The 17,028-nt window shown below is 39.0% G+C and overlaps 1 protein-coding gene and 1 long non-coding RNA gene across 5 annotated transcripts in view; both read right to left on the bottom strand.

The window, feature by feature from the left end:
• The window catches only part of LOC136359053 (uncharacterized), a 945,479-nt gene that overhangs the window by 820,631 nt on the left and 107,820 nt on the right, over positions 1–17,028 (bottom strand). The window lies entirely within an intron of this gene.
• NT5DC1 (5'-nucleotidase domain containing 1) overlaps positions 1–17,028 on the bottom strand; it is a 123,282-nt gene that overhangs the window by 12,399 nt on the left and 93,855 nt on the right. For all 3 annotated transcript variants that reach the window (XM_066315304.1, XM_066315306.1, XM_066315307.1), the window contains exons 9-10: positions 5,918–6,036; positions 5,164–5,322 (exon numbers count right to left, since the gene is read on the bottom strand). In XM_066315304.1, the coding sequence (XP_066171401.1) occupies positions 5,164–5,322; positions 5,918–6,036 (278 nt within the window). The remainder of the gene's footprint in view (positions 1–5,163; positions 5,323–5,917; positions 6,037–17,028) is intronic.

Raw genomic sequence — 17,028 nt, 5'->3', positions numbered from 1 at the left:
ACCCCTCTCTTAACAGTTTTGAGATCTGCTGGAATCATTTGTGTTTATGACAGAGGCCTGTATCTGTTGGTCACAAGGAAGCTGTTGAGGCAGCTGAACAGAGCACAGCAGTAAACACAGAGCTACTCTCCATGAGTCTGTGTTTTTCCTCTGAGTATAGATGGGGGGGAAGTACTGATTTCAACAAATGTAGATACTAATTTCTGTCTTCTGATGGAAATAAATTGGAAAAAACCTCCTATCTTTTGTTTAAAAATAAGCATTTAATGGAAGCCCTGAGCTTTTTTGATTTTTTTTCCGTGCCTTATACAAAGGAACAGCATGTTACTTTCTTTTTTCCCTCCACTAAATCTTATCTTTCCATGCAAATTTCAAGACTTTACACCAGTTACCAATAAGTATAGATGCTCTGATGAATGTTTGCCAGCCAGATGACACAATCAGGAAACGCTTAAGGCTGTTACAGCTGTACTGGCCCACATATGCATTTGTACAAAAAGCAGGGCCCTGTTTTTTGACAAGAGGAGAGATGTGAGGTTTCTGCTTTCTGAAGTGAATTATTAATTCAGTAGACAATTAAAAATGTAACCTGATGAAATGAACTGATTTTTGTGGAAGTTTGATTTGAGAGTGAGATTTTCTTCCTTATTAAGGAGGAGGAAATTAAATTAAATTTTGGATTTACAACCCAAGCCCTTGGTGAAATCAAACCAAATTAGATATGAGCCTTGTCATCAAGTCACCTGGTGCAGAGGTCCCATCATTTTGCTGGCTTATCTCCACATGACAGGGCAGGTCTGGCTGGCTAAATCTTGATTTAAATTCTGGAAAGAGCAGTCGAAACTTTGAGCATATCCCTAGGAAACACCAGACATTGCTCCCCCTTCCATCCCTAACTGATGCCCTGAAGATGTCCTTATCCCACCTGCAGCACACATCACAGCCCGCAGTCAAGGACAGACCACACGCCATGAATCTGTATGTCCCTGAAATGAGGCAAAAGTCTCCTTTTACTGTGGCTACTCACATGCCTGGAGGCACATGCCCAGCAGCAGGGCTGAGGAGCTCTGGAAGATGCATCAGCCACTCCTGCAGTCCCCAGACACAGAATTTGCTCTCACAGCAGGACAGCAGATCCTGGAAAGTGCTGGGTAATCCCTCTTTCTCATGCAAATCCCCCAGACATATGGGTCTGTTCTGAGGCATATTGGTCAGACAGCAGCAGGTCAGATGTTGATTGTGTCAGTTGAGGGTACAAAACGTCAAAGAAAACATCTACACTTCAGGGAAATATAGATGGTACCAGAAATTCCCACATTCCAGGGCCTTCCACAAAGTCAAAACACCCGGAATACTTACTACTACCTTTGCTTTGCTAACTCTAGACAAATAGGGCCTGTTAACAGAACAGACAGGATCTGTTAACAGGACCCTCGGGTAACACTGATTTGTCAGCTTACAAATTACCTTTCTAAAATACGAATCAGCAGGGAACCAAGCTCTGAAGTTTTTCTACATTTGGTAAAGAGATAAAAGAAAGAAAGATGTAAAGGAGACAGGAATGAAAGATCAAGCTGTTAGTATTTTTAAGGGCCTTATTTAGATGCAGATTTGCCGTTTTATGCCATCATCTTTGTAGCAAGCATGAGGAATACTTTACCGCATCTGATATGGGTGATGGTACTGATGATTGTATGCTTTGTCCTGAAGTAGTAACAAACCACTGACTCTTGATGCCAGAAAAAAATCAATGCTCAAAATACAGTTGTTGTGGTGTAACAGTATTTGAGATGTTTCTGTCAGCACAGCTGTACTGACCACAACAATGGAATGTCCCTGGATCACACACCTATGCTGGGTGTGCAAATGGACAAGCCAGCCACTGGTCTGAGATTTTTTACATAGAACCTGCCCTCCTACACATCATGCAAACATAAAACATTTCACCCATGACTATTGCACCTAAACTACAGCAGAGACCACTATAAGCAAATTCAAAATAAAATGCGCTGCACTTCAGGGTAGTGCCCTAAGAATATTGCCTTAACTCACTAGGCTTCAGAACAGCACATCAAGTTGTTCCTGAAAATACTGTTAGATTTGTGCCAAAGATAAGATTAGATTTGTTCCAAACAGGAATAAAGAGACAAACAGAGCCAAAAGGCATAAAGTACATAGCCTTGGTCACAGCAAGGGAGTTAATGGAAATTCAGGGGGATAACAGCCCTGACTTCTACAACAAACCAGTCACTAGGCAATATTGTAAAAATTAAGATTTCCCTTCTAACTACAAAATTATTGTCTATACACACCAATTAATTCTTCGATTTCTGCTCCATTCATTTATGTAGCCCAAGGTTTTTACACACTGACAGCTCCTCTATAATAATTTTCCTCGAAATCCTGGGACAAAATCCAGCTTTCCTTTGAGTTTTCAATGATGGAACTGATCACACATTTAAAGAACAGAATGCAAACCCAAAGCCTCCAGCCAAACAAACCAATCCCCAGTTCTGGGAGGAAGAGAAATCTTGTTTCAACACAATGCCCTGTATTTTTATTCACCCTGCATGCTGCAATTTACTTAGGAGCCAAGTAACTGCATAAATAGGTTTTAGTTTGCTATTCTCTTGCTTATTTGGTTATGACTCAGATAGTTAAAAGAACTGCAAGTTGTTAACATAATTCCCCAGTTATGTGTATCTGGCTTATATTATGCTTTTAATTGAAGGAAAAGACAAAAATTGCAAATGAAAATGGAAATCACAAGTCTCCCACTTGGTGTGTGAGGAGGTTGTTTTCTTCCCCTCTCTGTTAGTGATGAAACACTAGTCAAACAAGTAACACCAGATTTTTATAATTTCTTTCTGAAAGATGCAATTGCCAATTAAAACAATAATTTATTACTTTAATAATAATACTTTGTAAAGAGTGATAGCATTGAGAGTTGCATCATGTATTAAGTTTTCAGTCTCTCCTCTCTGCACACACAGCATAGCATGGAAAATCTACAGCAGTACTGTATTTTATGGTGAATGAATGCTAAGGCTGATTAACCAGATGAAATCTAATCTGTTTGTGACTAATTTTACATAAACACCTGACTTTGCACAATCCTTTGAATTGGCTTCTTTCCCTTCTTAACCAAAGGGTTAATGGGAGAAGTTCCTTGGGGGAATGCAAGTAAAACTCTCATAGGCTTGTAAAGGGAGTTCCTTTGAACTAGTCCTGTTAAGTTAGTGGTGTCCAGTCAACTGCAGAGATATGGATGTGACCTGTTGTTCAGACTCCAGTGAACAGCATGGTAATGAAATAACACCACTGACCTCCCATGGACCCCCTGGTTCAGGTTCCTTTAATCAACGCAATTCATTTCTCCCTTGCTTGCTCGCTGTCACTGGAAGCGGATGTAAAGGGAACAGGGGTTGTGTGTGGTAGGTGCAATCTCTTATCAAGAGTGCTACAGTGTCAGTGAAATGCCAAGCACCTGTCTAAAAGTCTCAATTTGCTGCTTGACAACTGCTGTGATAGAGAAGATGGATCCCGTGAGCAGCTGAGCAGAGGAGTTGCAACAAGGAAAAAGCAAATCGTCATCGCGGGCTCGGAGACACACCAATGCATTACTCTTTCTTTGTACTACCAGGAAATGAACCACTTTCTGTATTTCTGTTCAAAAATGTGTGCTTCAAAAGCAGATATTGAACAGGCTTAAGAAACCATGTTGAACAAATCCCCCAAACCTTAAGTTTTATGCAGCAATGCAGCAGAACCCCAGTCAAAGAATGAATGAATTTATGGAGGATATTGAGTTATTTTTAAAGCATTAAATATTTAAATCAAATTGTATTAACCGAAAAGTGCTACTAGCTCGTCCTCCCTCACCTCTGCTTCCTACTGAGAAACACATTCTCTTGATAGGATACTGATTTTTTTTAACTTCATTTCTGTATTTTTACAACCCAGAAAAAAGCCTAAACTTCAATGATTACATTTCAGAAATGTCCTTTTCTGACTTTAGTTTAGAAATCAGGATAGTGGGGAAAAATATGAGATATGTCTATTAAAAAAAGGAAAAGATATAGATATCACACCTATATTGTTTTAGTCCCATTGAAGATAGCCTTTTCTCCATTAAAACCAGGAACTTTTATAACATCTAGATTAACAACATAGCAAGTATAAATGTACTTCCCAAATCTTTTCTATTGATAAGTTAACTTTTAATAACAAAGAGTAATTATTTAAGAAGAAACATAAAGTTTAATACTTTACAAAGAAAAAGTGTGAAAAGCATATGTATTTCTCTGCAATTAGAAGAAAATGACATATTTATTTAGTAGCATATGAAATGAAGAGACACTCGAAATGGAGAGTGAAGCTTGACTGTAGTTCCTACCTACATGGGACATGCTGAAGGTACAATGCTGCCTCATCATCCATCTCAGTGCTGTTTCCTATCCACTTTGATCTTTGGCAAAGTTACTACCATAGTAACTTTCCACCTTCTGAGGGAGAATTAAAGGGTGACAACAGTACTAAGGCCCTGCTTCCCAAGTGTGATCAACCTGAAAATCACATTCTTTATCTGAGGTAACGATCAGTAAGTCTGCACTGGGCCAGATTTTGAAGCAGTCCTCCTTATCTGAGCACAGCTGTCAACAACCTGTGATGGAAGCAGCAAATTAAAAGTTCTTTGTATATAAGGAAAGCACAAGCAAATCGTATTTCAGACAGAGAGAAAGCAGCCTTCCAAACAATGTAATAAAAATTCCTCTGTGTTTACAGTTGGCCACAACACACAGGGAAACATCATGAACTCAGCAGAGTTCAGGCGTTGGACTTATGATAAGTGGGCATGAAATTTCTCCTTGTGGGATGGAGGGATCTTGTTACTAAAAAAGTTCTTGCTAAGGGGGAGCACATACAACTCCTTTTCTGAGATCCATGGCTTAGCTCCAGGTAGAGATGCTGTGTGACCCATGCATTGCTGAGCTGGGACAGAACAGCATCCTCCTGGTAAAACAAGGAGGATACATCTGTGGGGAACGCTGATGCTGCCAGCACCCTGGTAAGACAAGCAGGTTCATGCTTAGTGCAGGTGACATGAGGCTTTCTTGTAATTTACTTTACTCTGTTCCAGGAAACATCTGCAGGAACCCTTACCTCGTATTTTCCTTTCTTCTCCAAGGGCTCAGATTCAGCCTTTGCAGGCACTGCACCTTTGTCCCCTAGAAGCTCCTCTAAGATGAAGACAGTTTCCCAGTTGCTATAGTGACGAGCTGGGAAAATATCTGAGTGCATGCTGTCACCAAAATAAACAACCTGTGAGGGAAGAGGGAAATTAGAAAGTTCATTGTATGTGAGGAAAACATAAACTGTATTTCATAGAGAGACAGAAAGAGCCTTAAAATGACCTAATAAAAATTCCTCCGTGTTTACACTTGGTCAAGACATGCAGAGATCCTATTAATGTCAAGTTTGGGGTTTTATCTTCAACCAGCTCCGTAAAGGATAGGCTGGCCCCACACACCCTCCTTGCTCTTGCCCTCCAGGGGCATTGGAAAGGGATGCCTAACTGGGACCAGGAAAAGGAAGTGTGAGTTTTTTGGGTGACAGAAATAGCCTGATGGGAAGCAGTAGAAAGAATACCAAAAAAATACACCAAACTGGAACAAGTTTTAGACTACACTGCAAACAAGATGGAACATTCTTCTTGGTGACTCAAAACTCTTCTGCATCCAGGGAGGAATTTATTCACTATGAAAAATGTTGTTACACCATCTTTAGTAGCATTTTCACCTATCCAGACCTGTACTTGATGCCGTCTTACATTAATAACTTTAATGAATGTTTGTCTGGTGAATTCTAGACTGAAACAGGGTATTTTCAGAAAGATTTACTCTCACTTGTAACATACCTTGGGATCCAACTTGCCAGTCATCTTCTTCAGTAGATCATAAAGCTGGGTAGCATTACCTTGGGAATACCAACCAGGCTTATCCAGTGACAGCAGAGCCTCCTGCTCCTCGTCATTTTCTGAAATCACCAAGCCAAATTGCATGCTGTTAGTGAGACCAGCCCATCCTCCTGTACTTGTGAGATGTGTGAGAAGCTGCCTGTGCACAGCTGGTTTATTTTGACATTAAACTCCAGTGTCTGGCTCAAGTTTTGGTACTGACTGTGGATTCAGTCAAGGTGTTTGGTAGCTGGGGGCAGGCAGACATTTGGGAGAAAAGAAGCAACTGAGCCTCATATGTACCAGCTACAGAAGAAGACCTAAGGAATTAAATTCATGGACTTTTCCACCCAAACATTGCAGCAGGACACCACAGAGACGCAGCTAATGGATCTGCTACAGATGAAACCATGAGATAAAGCAGACAGTAAGAGACAGCATGTACCTTGTCATGCATAAAAATGACCCACAGTTTTTAAACACTGGCATAAACCCAACAAAACAGACTGAAATAGCTCTTAAGGGTGTTCATCAGCCTTGGATCAGCACAAAGAATGAGCAGTTCCAGTTATCATCCAGTTTCAAAGAAATGAAGAGTGGAGAAAAACTCCAATGTTGCTGGTGGTGGTATAATCCACATTAACATGTACCCACTCTGGCAGTGTCAGCAAATTAGAAAAATCACCAGAAACTGAAACTCCCTGGTCATCACCCAACTCTGCCTCAAGTCTTGTCTCTGGCTGGTTTCTGGATCTGTCCCAGTGTCCATGTAACCTTGCTGCTTTTTCAAACCCATGTGCTATTGCCAGATGAACTCCTTTTAGCTTCTTGCTGAAGCCAAAATAGTAGTCTCAATGAACCAGTAAAATACGATTTCATCAGAAATATTAATATTAATGTCTTTTGCCTATTGAATAAAACGTTGATTTTGTTATTTAGTCTCAAACATGTCTTAATTTTATGCTAGAGAAAGAACAGTTAGAAACCAATAGAGTACTTAGATCTGACTTAGGAGTAATATCAGAACTTCAGTTTTTCTCTTGCTTTTTAGAATTTTTCAAAATACTTAAAATGTTAGGAACAAGAGGAAGAGAGCAACTTCTACCTGGTTAGAGAGTGCTGAAAGCTGAAATGCAAGTTTTGAAGAATGGTGGAATGCTAAGACAGCATTATGTTTAAGAGCACTGAAGATGTACATGGAGCAGCAATACATTGGTCTTTGAAAGAAATTATAAAAGAATCACAAAGAGGGAAATGGGTACGTGGAGAGAGGAATTAAATCATTCTTTAATGTTATGAATCTATGAATTTGAAGAAATGGAGACAAAACAATTCTATATTATGGGTTTTTTTAAACTAGGAAAAAACAAGGAAATTTAAATTCCACTTGTGTGGAAATGCCTTTTCCTTTGTTCTTCTTCACAAATGGAACAATAATTACAATAATAATAAATATGATAACATCCATTAAAAAAAAATCCTTATTTCCTGACTACTAAAACCTTTGAACAAACAACTTCTGAGTAAATGGAAATTGTCAAAACAACAAATTTATTTCATTTTCTTTGTATTTTTAGACATATTTAGATGGTTGGCTGCACAAGTAGACACAACCTTCAAATGACATGGACATAGAAACATATGAAAACAACTCTTTTGAGATGCTAAAAAGTTTTTTGAAATTTGTGAAGATTTGTATATCTATCATTGTCTCTCCATTCAGTCAATCAGGAAAATAGTGGAGAAAAATGGAGATTTTATGAGAGACGTTTTCAGAATAATGACATTGCATTTGCCAATAGGAGCCCTATGTATTACAGCAACTCCAGGAGGCTTCAGCAAAGAGCAAATCCCTGCCTGCTACCTCTATACCTCTATGGAATGCTATGAGGGGAAGTCCTGACTGCAACAATTCACTCTAATTACAAGGTAGAAGACCTCTCACTCTGTGAGAGCTATTACTGTCACCCCTAGCAATGGGATTAATCTCACTTAACTCAAGGCATCCGGAATTTAGGCTTCTAATTCACAGTTACAATCTGAACTAGTTGGCCAGGAACCAGTGGTAGGCAAATGACAGTGCCACAAGCATTTTCTAGGGGTCTCACCTCTGGAGAAAGAAAGGACTTAATTAAATTAGAAACTTTGCTTTTAGGCAATGAAACAAAGGGAAAGTAATTTCCCCTTTAAAAGGAGGCAGCAAACAGCACTCAGATGTCTAGTTCATTACGGGAACACTTCAAATTTGGAGGAGCTTCATAAATTTGAGGAATTAGGAAAGGTCCTTTAAAATATTTGAGTTGTAGGGTCATAGGGGGAACATCTGTGAATGGACAAACCTTGCCTTAAACCATCACATGTGGGGTGACTGTGTCAATTTTATTACTGTAATCTGGAGTGGAAGGAAATGGATGGTGTTCTAGTTGCAATAAGTCATTAATGAGAACAGTTTCAAATTCGCTTACATTTGTCCAGTGGTAAAATACAGCTAAGAAAATTATTCTTCATCACAGCCTTTTAAGGCTTTTTTTAGTTCTGCCACATAAAAATTGATACACAACAACTTAAAAACTCATCAATGACACCATTGGCTCTGGCCTTGTATCCTTTAGATGGTAGTTACATGACAGCGCTGAAGAAATCTGCAAATTTCCTGCAAAAACACTCCATAAATGTGATTATGATAGTTCCTAATATATATTAGATATTCTAAGATGAACACTAGTTACACTCAGTCAAAAGGAAAACTGCTGCTGACCTTCTTTCCACTTTGCTATTATTGATTCTTAAAAGTTCATTCAAAGGTCAGAAATGCTATAAATATTTGTCCAGCAGGAAGCAGCATACATAGGTGGGGATGCTTTAGGTCTTATAAGCTAGGAAAAGGAGATGTCCTGACAATTTCAAACAGACTGGGTAACCAAAAAGAATTTCTCGGATGATTTAGCGTGACTTGCCTCCTTCTGAAGCCTCATATAACACTTCAACCTGGATTCCTGGCTGTAGACTGAAAACATGCCATATCAGGAAATGTAAAGGTACCAAGCAAGTAAAACTAGAATAATTAAACCCAGAAAAGCATTCTGTTAAAACACTTGCCCAAACCTAACTGTGATTCAGAGCAGTCTTCCTGAGGGGAAGTTACTGTTCCTTTTTAAAAACAACAATGAAAGCTTGACTCATGCTGGGGCAATATTAAAATTGCTGGAATGGCAATTTCCATATAGCTTTATTTTTTCCATACAGCTGGGAAATGGTTTCTGATTCAGAAATATACTCTCATCACCAATAAAAAATAAGTTATTTCAGATAAACCAATTCACTAACGAGAATCAATATCCTTTTTCTTGTGAGAATTTTCTTGCATACCTTTAAATGTGCATTGCAGCTTTAAAATGTGGCCTGAGGAACATCTGGTTTCATTCTGAATGATTATGCGAAAAGTAATCAGTGAAGCTTATTCTCATTTAAATGACAACTGATGGTAATTTACTTTGGCAAAGAGTCACTTTCTGGGAAAGACTTTGCACAGCTTGCCTAGTGCCATCTGCTCTGTGTCCTCTTATGGGTTATACCTGCTGAGATGGAAAGGGTCTGAACCTGGGGATCTGTCCCCAGCTTAGCTGGTGTTTACACTGTTAGACCCCAGGCCATGGGATAGGGCTCTTGCTTGGGAAGCACGAGGTTAAGAGAGAAGTTGAAGGGAGGGCAAATTTATGCTTCAACAGCTATTCACCTAAACTGAGCCACACCTACACCCAGGTTAATTTTCATCAGTTCACCACTCCTGAGGCACCACCCTGTGCTGCTCCTCCGGCTGGATGCCCTGCAGTGAATGCTGGCTACACACTGAGGCCAGGACCTGCTTGTGACTCACCAGAGAGCCTGAGAACAGCGCACATCAACTTGACTGGGCAGATACCAGGGGAAGAAAGCAATTTCAAGTGCCCAGAGGCCCTGCCAGCTGAAACTGTGCATACAGCTCAGCTAGCAGCCTGTCCTTCTGCCTTTCCCTGGACAGCCTTTAACCCCTTTCCACAGAAACCTAGTTACACTGGCTATTAGGTTACTGGTATTTTTTTTCCCTTTGAGCTGTCCAGAAGAATGTCAGAGATGTGTAGAGCTGTCAGCTCTGTCACTGCTCCTGCCTGTACCTGCCCCTGCCTCATCTTGCCCATGGGCAGGTCTGCTGGGCTCCCTCTGCCTGTAGGCACCACATGCAGATGGACTCATGTGTTCAGCAACTGCAGCTCTGGTTACCAACATGGGGGTTACTGTAAAACAAGTCCATTCTACATACACTGATATGCCTCTCTGCAATTCAACATAATGCCATTTCAGAGTCTCAGGGCATTAATATAAAAGTGCCGTTATTTTTCAGTCTCACTTGAAAACACAGTATGGTTCTGGATGGCACTTTGAGCTCACTTAAGAAAGACAAACTCCTTTCCAAAAGGGAGATCAGGACAGGAAAATGCATCATTTTACAAGGACAAAGGGAGCTGAACAGGTGGGTTCTTCCAGTTGTAAAGGTAAAACAAAGATGAGATAAGCTGTAGAATTTCCCTACGGGCATATTCTCTCCATGAGGAAACCAAGAACTTACAAGATTCCTGGAGGCAAAATTCATACCCTATGGGCACCCTTCTTAGGGTATCACCCAAAAATCCTGTGTACAGACCAATCAATTTTGCTGCATGGTTTCAGGATTAACTCAGGTATTAGTGTGTGTTTTGCCATCCCTGAATTACCTCTGTGCCCTGGAAGCAGCTGTGAAATCCATCTGCCTGTGCATCAGCACTTGCCAGTCACCTGCCTGACTGCAGGGAAATGATAAAGAACAAATTATTCCCCCAGTATGATGTGATGAAATGAAAGGTTAAGGCTTCCCAAACTGACTGGCGATTTTGGCAGTGGTGAATTTTTTGTTTGTTTGTTTCCCCTAGAAATAGCCTGAAGATCCCCTCCCATTCTTGCCTTTACATCATCTTGCCTTTTTTGGGGTGGCTTATGGTTGGTGAGAGGGAGTCTGAACTAATCAAAGAAAAATTCAGTTTTGAAAGTTGAAACATGATTTTAAAATTGACATAGGCAGTAATACATCTTTTTTATGCTTAGCAATCCCAACATATGTGCGTTTGATCATACAGAGGACTAAATAACAGTAGTACTAAAAACTGGCAATGCTCTGGAAGAACACCACAGATAAAGCTGAGGAAAAAATACAGATACCAACCTGTGAAAAAAATTACACTATTTCATTATAATTCATAAGTACTGTTTATCACATTACTAACAATTACTTCTCTCAGGAAGGACTTCTGTTCTTCCATTATTTTGTAAGGCTTGGTAAGACCAAAGTACAAAATAATATATTTTCAAATTGCTCTGGGCATATATAAAAACCACAGAATCCTTTGAGCAGAAAATTTTTAAAAAAGAATTTTTGTTTTTTTTTTAGTTTTACCAAAAGCTTTTACACTTTTATTAAAATCTGTCTTACTGCTAAAACTGTGCCAAGCAACAGGCTATGCAGAGATAAGATTGAAGCTTTACTTGTTTGCAAGAAAATTGGTAGTTCCTTTAGAGACGTCAGCAAGTTTCTCTGAAGTTAACTTGTTTATAAGAAAATCAGTTGTGTTTTTAGAGAAGCCAGCAAGTAAGTTTCTCTAGAAGGTTTTGACTGTTGTGTTACAGGAACTGAAAATAACAGCTCCCTACAGATTAAGTAGGAGGAACAGTCTAACTAACAAAGCCTTTCTGTTTGAAACACTGATATGATGAAATACTAGCAAGGCCATTTTTTCCTCAGAAAAGAAAAATCACTTTTTGGAAAATTGTTCTCCTACAAGTTTTAATTCTAGTTCATGTGCAAATTTGGCAAGGGTTTTAATGTAATTTTATTTAATTGCATTTATAAATAAGGAAACTTCTACTCTGCAAGGGTAAAGGGGATATAAATACATAATTTCACTTCTTCATTGCACATATTTTGTAAGGAATTTTTGTTCTGTTTTTTTTTTTTAAAGTGGGATCTTGAAAAGGTACAAAATAGTACCACAAGAAATGAATTCTCTTTCTAGAGCAGTTTTGTTCTAGATCTCACTAGTTTTGTAAAAAGATCCAGAGCCTTATCAATAAGGAAATTCTAATACTAAGAAAACCAACCATGTTAAAATAAGTACCATAGTCTTCCTAGAGATCCCTATATAATTATGGAGAGAGAGAGGCTTTTCCAGAAACCACATACAAATAAAATAAGTTAGGAAAGGTAGGTAACTGAGAAAAAAACCCTGACATAAACATTCCAGGAATATACACTTCAGTTCAAGCACCTGTCCACAGCTGTTCTTACCAGTGTGAGGTGGAAGCAGAAGATGGAGGGAAAAAGAGATGATGAGATGAGTGCCATCAGACAGTTCTTAACCTGTCACTTCAGAAAAATTTCTCAATCAAAATCAAAGTGAGATACAAAAAGCATCTTTGCACTGTGTAGTCTGTAGTCTTCCAGTTTATCTGAACCTTTTAAGTTTCTCTAGTAATACCTCCTGAAATAACGCATATTGAAATTTGCTCTTGGACCATACTTTTCTCCACTGAAAATTGACACTGAACTGTAATGGGGAAGAACTCCCTGCCATAATTTACCTTGGCCTTCAATCTAAAAAAAAAACAAACCCAAGGACCAAAAAAAGAACAAAAGTTCTTTAATCCTCAGTTACAGAAAAACAAAGAACTTTTTTTCTCTATATCTTAATACTGCAGGTATAAAAATATATGAAAACTGGAACAGACAATTTGATTCTGAAGAAATGTATCCCCACAAAGCAATGTAGGGACCCTGCTGCAAAGGTCCTTAGCTTTTCATTTTTTCAATTTCCTAGAATATGTTATTTCAAAGGTAATAACGATCGCATAGGTGACGTGAGCATGCATAGTTATTGTACATATTGATTTATCTGGAATACACAATAGACATTTTCATTAACTTTTATATGAAAACCATTTATACAACTAGGTTGATTTATGATTTATAAGTAGTTCCATTATTTTTTCCTATTTTACTACACTATCTCAAATCCCTACTTTAATTTTATTGATTTATTCTGTCTGAAGTTCCAGTTCCAAATATTGTCTCCCTCTGAAGGGGGGCAGTTTTATATCAACCTTTAAGGACTAACTTAAGATTTAAGATTCAAAATGCAGAAAAATAGATTTGGGAATTAAAAATAAATAAACAAACAGATAAACCCACGTAATTCTCTGCCTGTTAGTAACTGTACAAATAGAGCTGCAAAAGTGGATATTAAAGCCTTGCTCAGCTTTAGTAATTAAAAAGAAGAACCCCAGCCAAACCCAGTATTTTGAAGGAAAACTGTATGCCTCAGAAAAAAACTTCCTCTGGAAATACAAGCTAACATCTGAGACTACTGAGAGAGGAGTCTGGCTTCTGTTGACCCAAAAATTCTTTTTATCTCATGGTAGCAGAGAAGCATTTAATTACACATGTAAAAAATCATACTGATATTAGATCTATTTGAATACGGCTGTAAGGGAAGACACTACCTCAGCATTGCTTCCTGTATGTATCAAATAGTGAGTATTATTATAGGTTATTTATAATACTTGGCACTTCAAGTAACAATCAAAGAAAAAATTAATTAGAATATAATGGCATTAAATAGTTAAGGACCATTTTCTCTTAGAAAATATAGTAACTGCTACTAATAATTTAAAATCATAGATATGAAAGAATATGAAACACACTCACAATCACACTGGGTGGTTTTGTTCAGTAGCAAATGCACCTTTTTCCTGATATATTTTCTGCCTTATATTTTGTTTCCCTTTGCTTAAACTAATGTTCAAGAGGCACCAAAAGAATTTGGTACCTAACACTGACTTCAGACTCTCCCCTTGGAGTCATATCTCTGTTCATGCATCATCAGTGAATCCCAATGGTGATTTTGCAATATTTTTTTTTGCAATGAGGATGATTTAATTACAGTCTCTACTGCATTTTATATTATTACTATTCCTTCTAGATAAAAAACATTGCAAAAAAGGGAAGAAGAAGGTGTGAGCATAGAATGGAAGACAGACGTAACAACAAGTTCACTCTTGAGGTCTGGGGACAATTTCATGGCCCTGTGGATCACATTCATGGATGAGTTCAAAGGAGGGACAAAGAGTATGACAAAGGGTTTGGACAACTGGCAGAGACTTAAGAAACTGTTCAAGGTCTGCTAAGGAGCCAGGTGTGTCAGGTAACACCATAATGAAAATCAACACGAAATCTTGTAGGATTTGTTGAGATACAGTACTACTTCATATTTAATAAACAAAATGAAAAATATTAGGAATTAATGTTCTAACAAGCAGGAAGAATTCTAACAGTTGTGTGAAAAAGTCACTGTAAATCTCAGAACAATGAGACTGGGCTGGAGATGGCAAGTAAAATTGGAAACTATTCCTTTCTGGCAAAGTATATTTAGTTAAGACTAACATGAAAGATTTGTAGTAATGAGTCATCTGAAGAAGTAAAAGAGAAATGATTCCTCTGACACTTCCTAAGGCACACGGAGGACAAGGAGGTGATTCCAGATAGCCAGCATGGCTTCACCAAGGGAAAATCCTGTCTGACCAGCCTAGTGGCCCTCTGTAATCTCTGAAAGCTACAAATGTCATTTATCTGGACTCCTGTAAGGCCTTTGACATGGTACCCACAACTATGGGTACCATGTCTCTCTTCTTTCCTGAGACCTCACCTGGAGTACAGTGTCCAGCTCTGGGGTCCTCAGCACAGGAAAGACACAGATGGATTAAGTCCAGAGGAAGGCCACAAAGTTGATCAGAGGGATGGAGGAAAAGCTGTGATTTCTTCTATGAGGAAAAGCTGTGACTGATCAGCCAGGAGAAGGGAAGGCTTTGGGGTGACCTAACAGCAGCCTTAAAGGAAACTTACAGGAAAGATGGGGCAAGAATATTTACGAGGGTATGTAGCGAGAGGACAATGGGAAATGGGTTTAAATTGAGAGTATCTTTAGATAAGGCATTAGAAAAACATCTTTACTGTGAGGGTGGTGATGCACTGGAACAGGTAGCCCAGGGAAGCTGTGAATGCCCCTTCCCTGGAGGTATTCAAGGCTGTGTTGTGTGGGACTGGGAGCAACCTGGTCTACTTAAGCTGTCCCTGTCCCTAGCACAGGGGTTGGAACTAGATGATCCTCAAGGTCCCTTTCTAAGCCAAACCAATCTATGATTACCTTTCCAGTTCCTTATCTGTGCATTTTGTGTGGTTTGCAAAACCACTTGGGTGTTTACATGAAAATGTGCTTTACCTTGTTTCTGAGAACCAAGAGCATTGTGCCAGATCTCTCTATGCAGGAATTTCACAGATAAAATCTCTTGGTACTATTATTCCAGAAAAAATAATAGTCTTGGAGCATTTAGCCTTAGTCCGGCAGTATCAAAGAGGCAGCTGGAATCTGTGGACAGTAATAGTGTATGAAGTGGTTTCACAGCAGATAAGAATCAAATTATAATGAATATGTTTGCTAATGAAGAGAAAAAGTCCTGGGTCGCTAACTCTACCTAGAAAAACATGCAGCATACATATTGAAGTTTAGGACATCTGGAACCTAATGTGAATAATAAAGACAGATTGAACAACAAAGACAGTGAGGAAGAAGATGGTATATCACTTATGTTTTTGAGCTTTCAGGTTGCAAGAAGTTATTCCTTTTGGAACATTAGCTGTGGAGGACTTAGGCTCACCTAAACAATGCAGTGTCCCACAATCGCTTACCAGCCCAGAAATGTCCATTTTTGTATTCTCTGACCTATTATTTCCCTGTATTTGGTGGGAGAAGCAGAGCAGCTCCTGAACAAGGTGACTCTCTACACACTCAATAATTACCCCATGTGTGATAAATCCACATCTGCTGTTTGTTGCACATCTCCTCTGCTACTTACCACTTTGCAGTTCTCCTGGGTGCTTCATAAACTTTGGGTAAGCTGCAGTATTTAGAAACTGGGAAATTGAGGCAGAGATCAACTATCATATCAAACTGAAGCAGATCTTAGGTCAGGCTTTGGTTATGATTCCTCCATGTGTTCTCAGCTCATTTCTAGGGCTCCTTTCACTACTTGCTTCCAATAGCAGATCTGCAGTACAAAAAGCAAAATGTGCTTTCTGCAAAAAACAGTTCCACAGACTAACCTTAATAAAAGCTTGACATTTTGGAGAACACACAAGAGAACTCTAAAGCTCCCTAATCAAAACCAGCACATACAGATTCATGGAAACTATGCTGAAGGGAAGCTTTCTGCATCCGTTGCCAGCTCTCGCTCAGCTAGGAATGCACCATACAGAATTTTATTTTTGCTTTACTACAAATTGCCTCAATTTCAATTTTGAAATTGGTTACGAATCAAATCACAAGGTAACTCTTTATGAGGTTGTCTAATCATCTACTTCTTTTGAATTCTACAGATGAAAACAATTATGTGGAGAATAAAGATGAACAAAACCTCATGGAGAATAAGGACGAATAAAAGTCCTTAGTTCTATCACGTATCGTTTATGCATATGTTAAATGTGTCAAACAATGTTTTTCGCCCTGTAAAGTCACACTGGTAAATCCCTCATTTCACAGGTAATTTTTCTTTCTTCCAGGAATTTTGGATTTTCACATTGTTTGAAGACCTAAAATGTGAAGTTATTTCTCACAGGTTTGCACTAAATGCTAGTGGACCAGTAAAGTTTACAAACTTGTTCTGATCCATCCCTCAGGCATCCTGTAAGGGTCTGGGCCACTTCTGCAAGACCTCTGGATTCCTTGGAGCTCTTGATCAGCACTGCAGGTTTGTAATTAGCAATGAGCACACCACAGCTGGGATTCAGACCCAGGTGCAGAAACACAGCGTGAAGGCTCTGCAACAGGAAGCACAACACTGGATCAATGGGCCAATGTCTTCTGTGCAGTGTAGGCACTGCTTGCTGGGCACTCCATGGACCAGGCTCTTCATTGCCTGCAGTGTGGGGTGGCTGATGTTAAATGATAGCCAGA

This window comes from Sylvia atricapilla, chromosome 3, assembly GCF_009819655.1.
Source record: "Sylvia atricapilla isolate bSylAtr1 chromosome 3, bSylAtr1.pri, whole genome shotgun sequence".
In the NCBI taxonomy this organism is placed as follows: domain Eukaryota; kingdom Metazoa; phylum Chordata; class Aves; order Passeriformes; family Sylviidae; genus Sylvia; species Sylvia atricapilla.
Note: the sequence above shows the minus strand (reverse complement) of the source record. Positions and strands in the feature narration are given on the sequence as shown.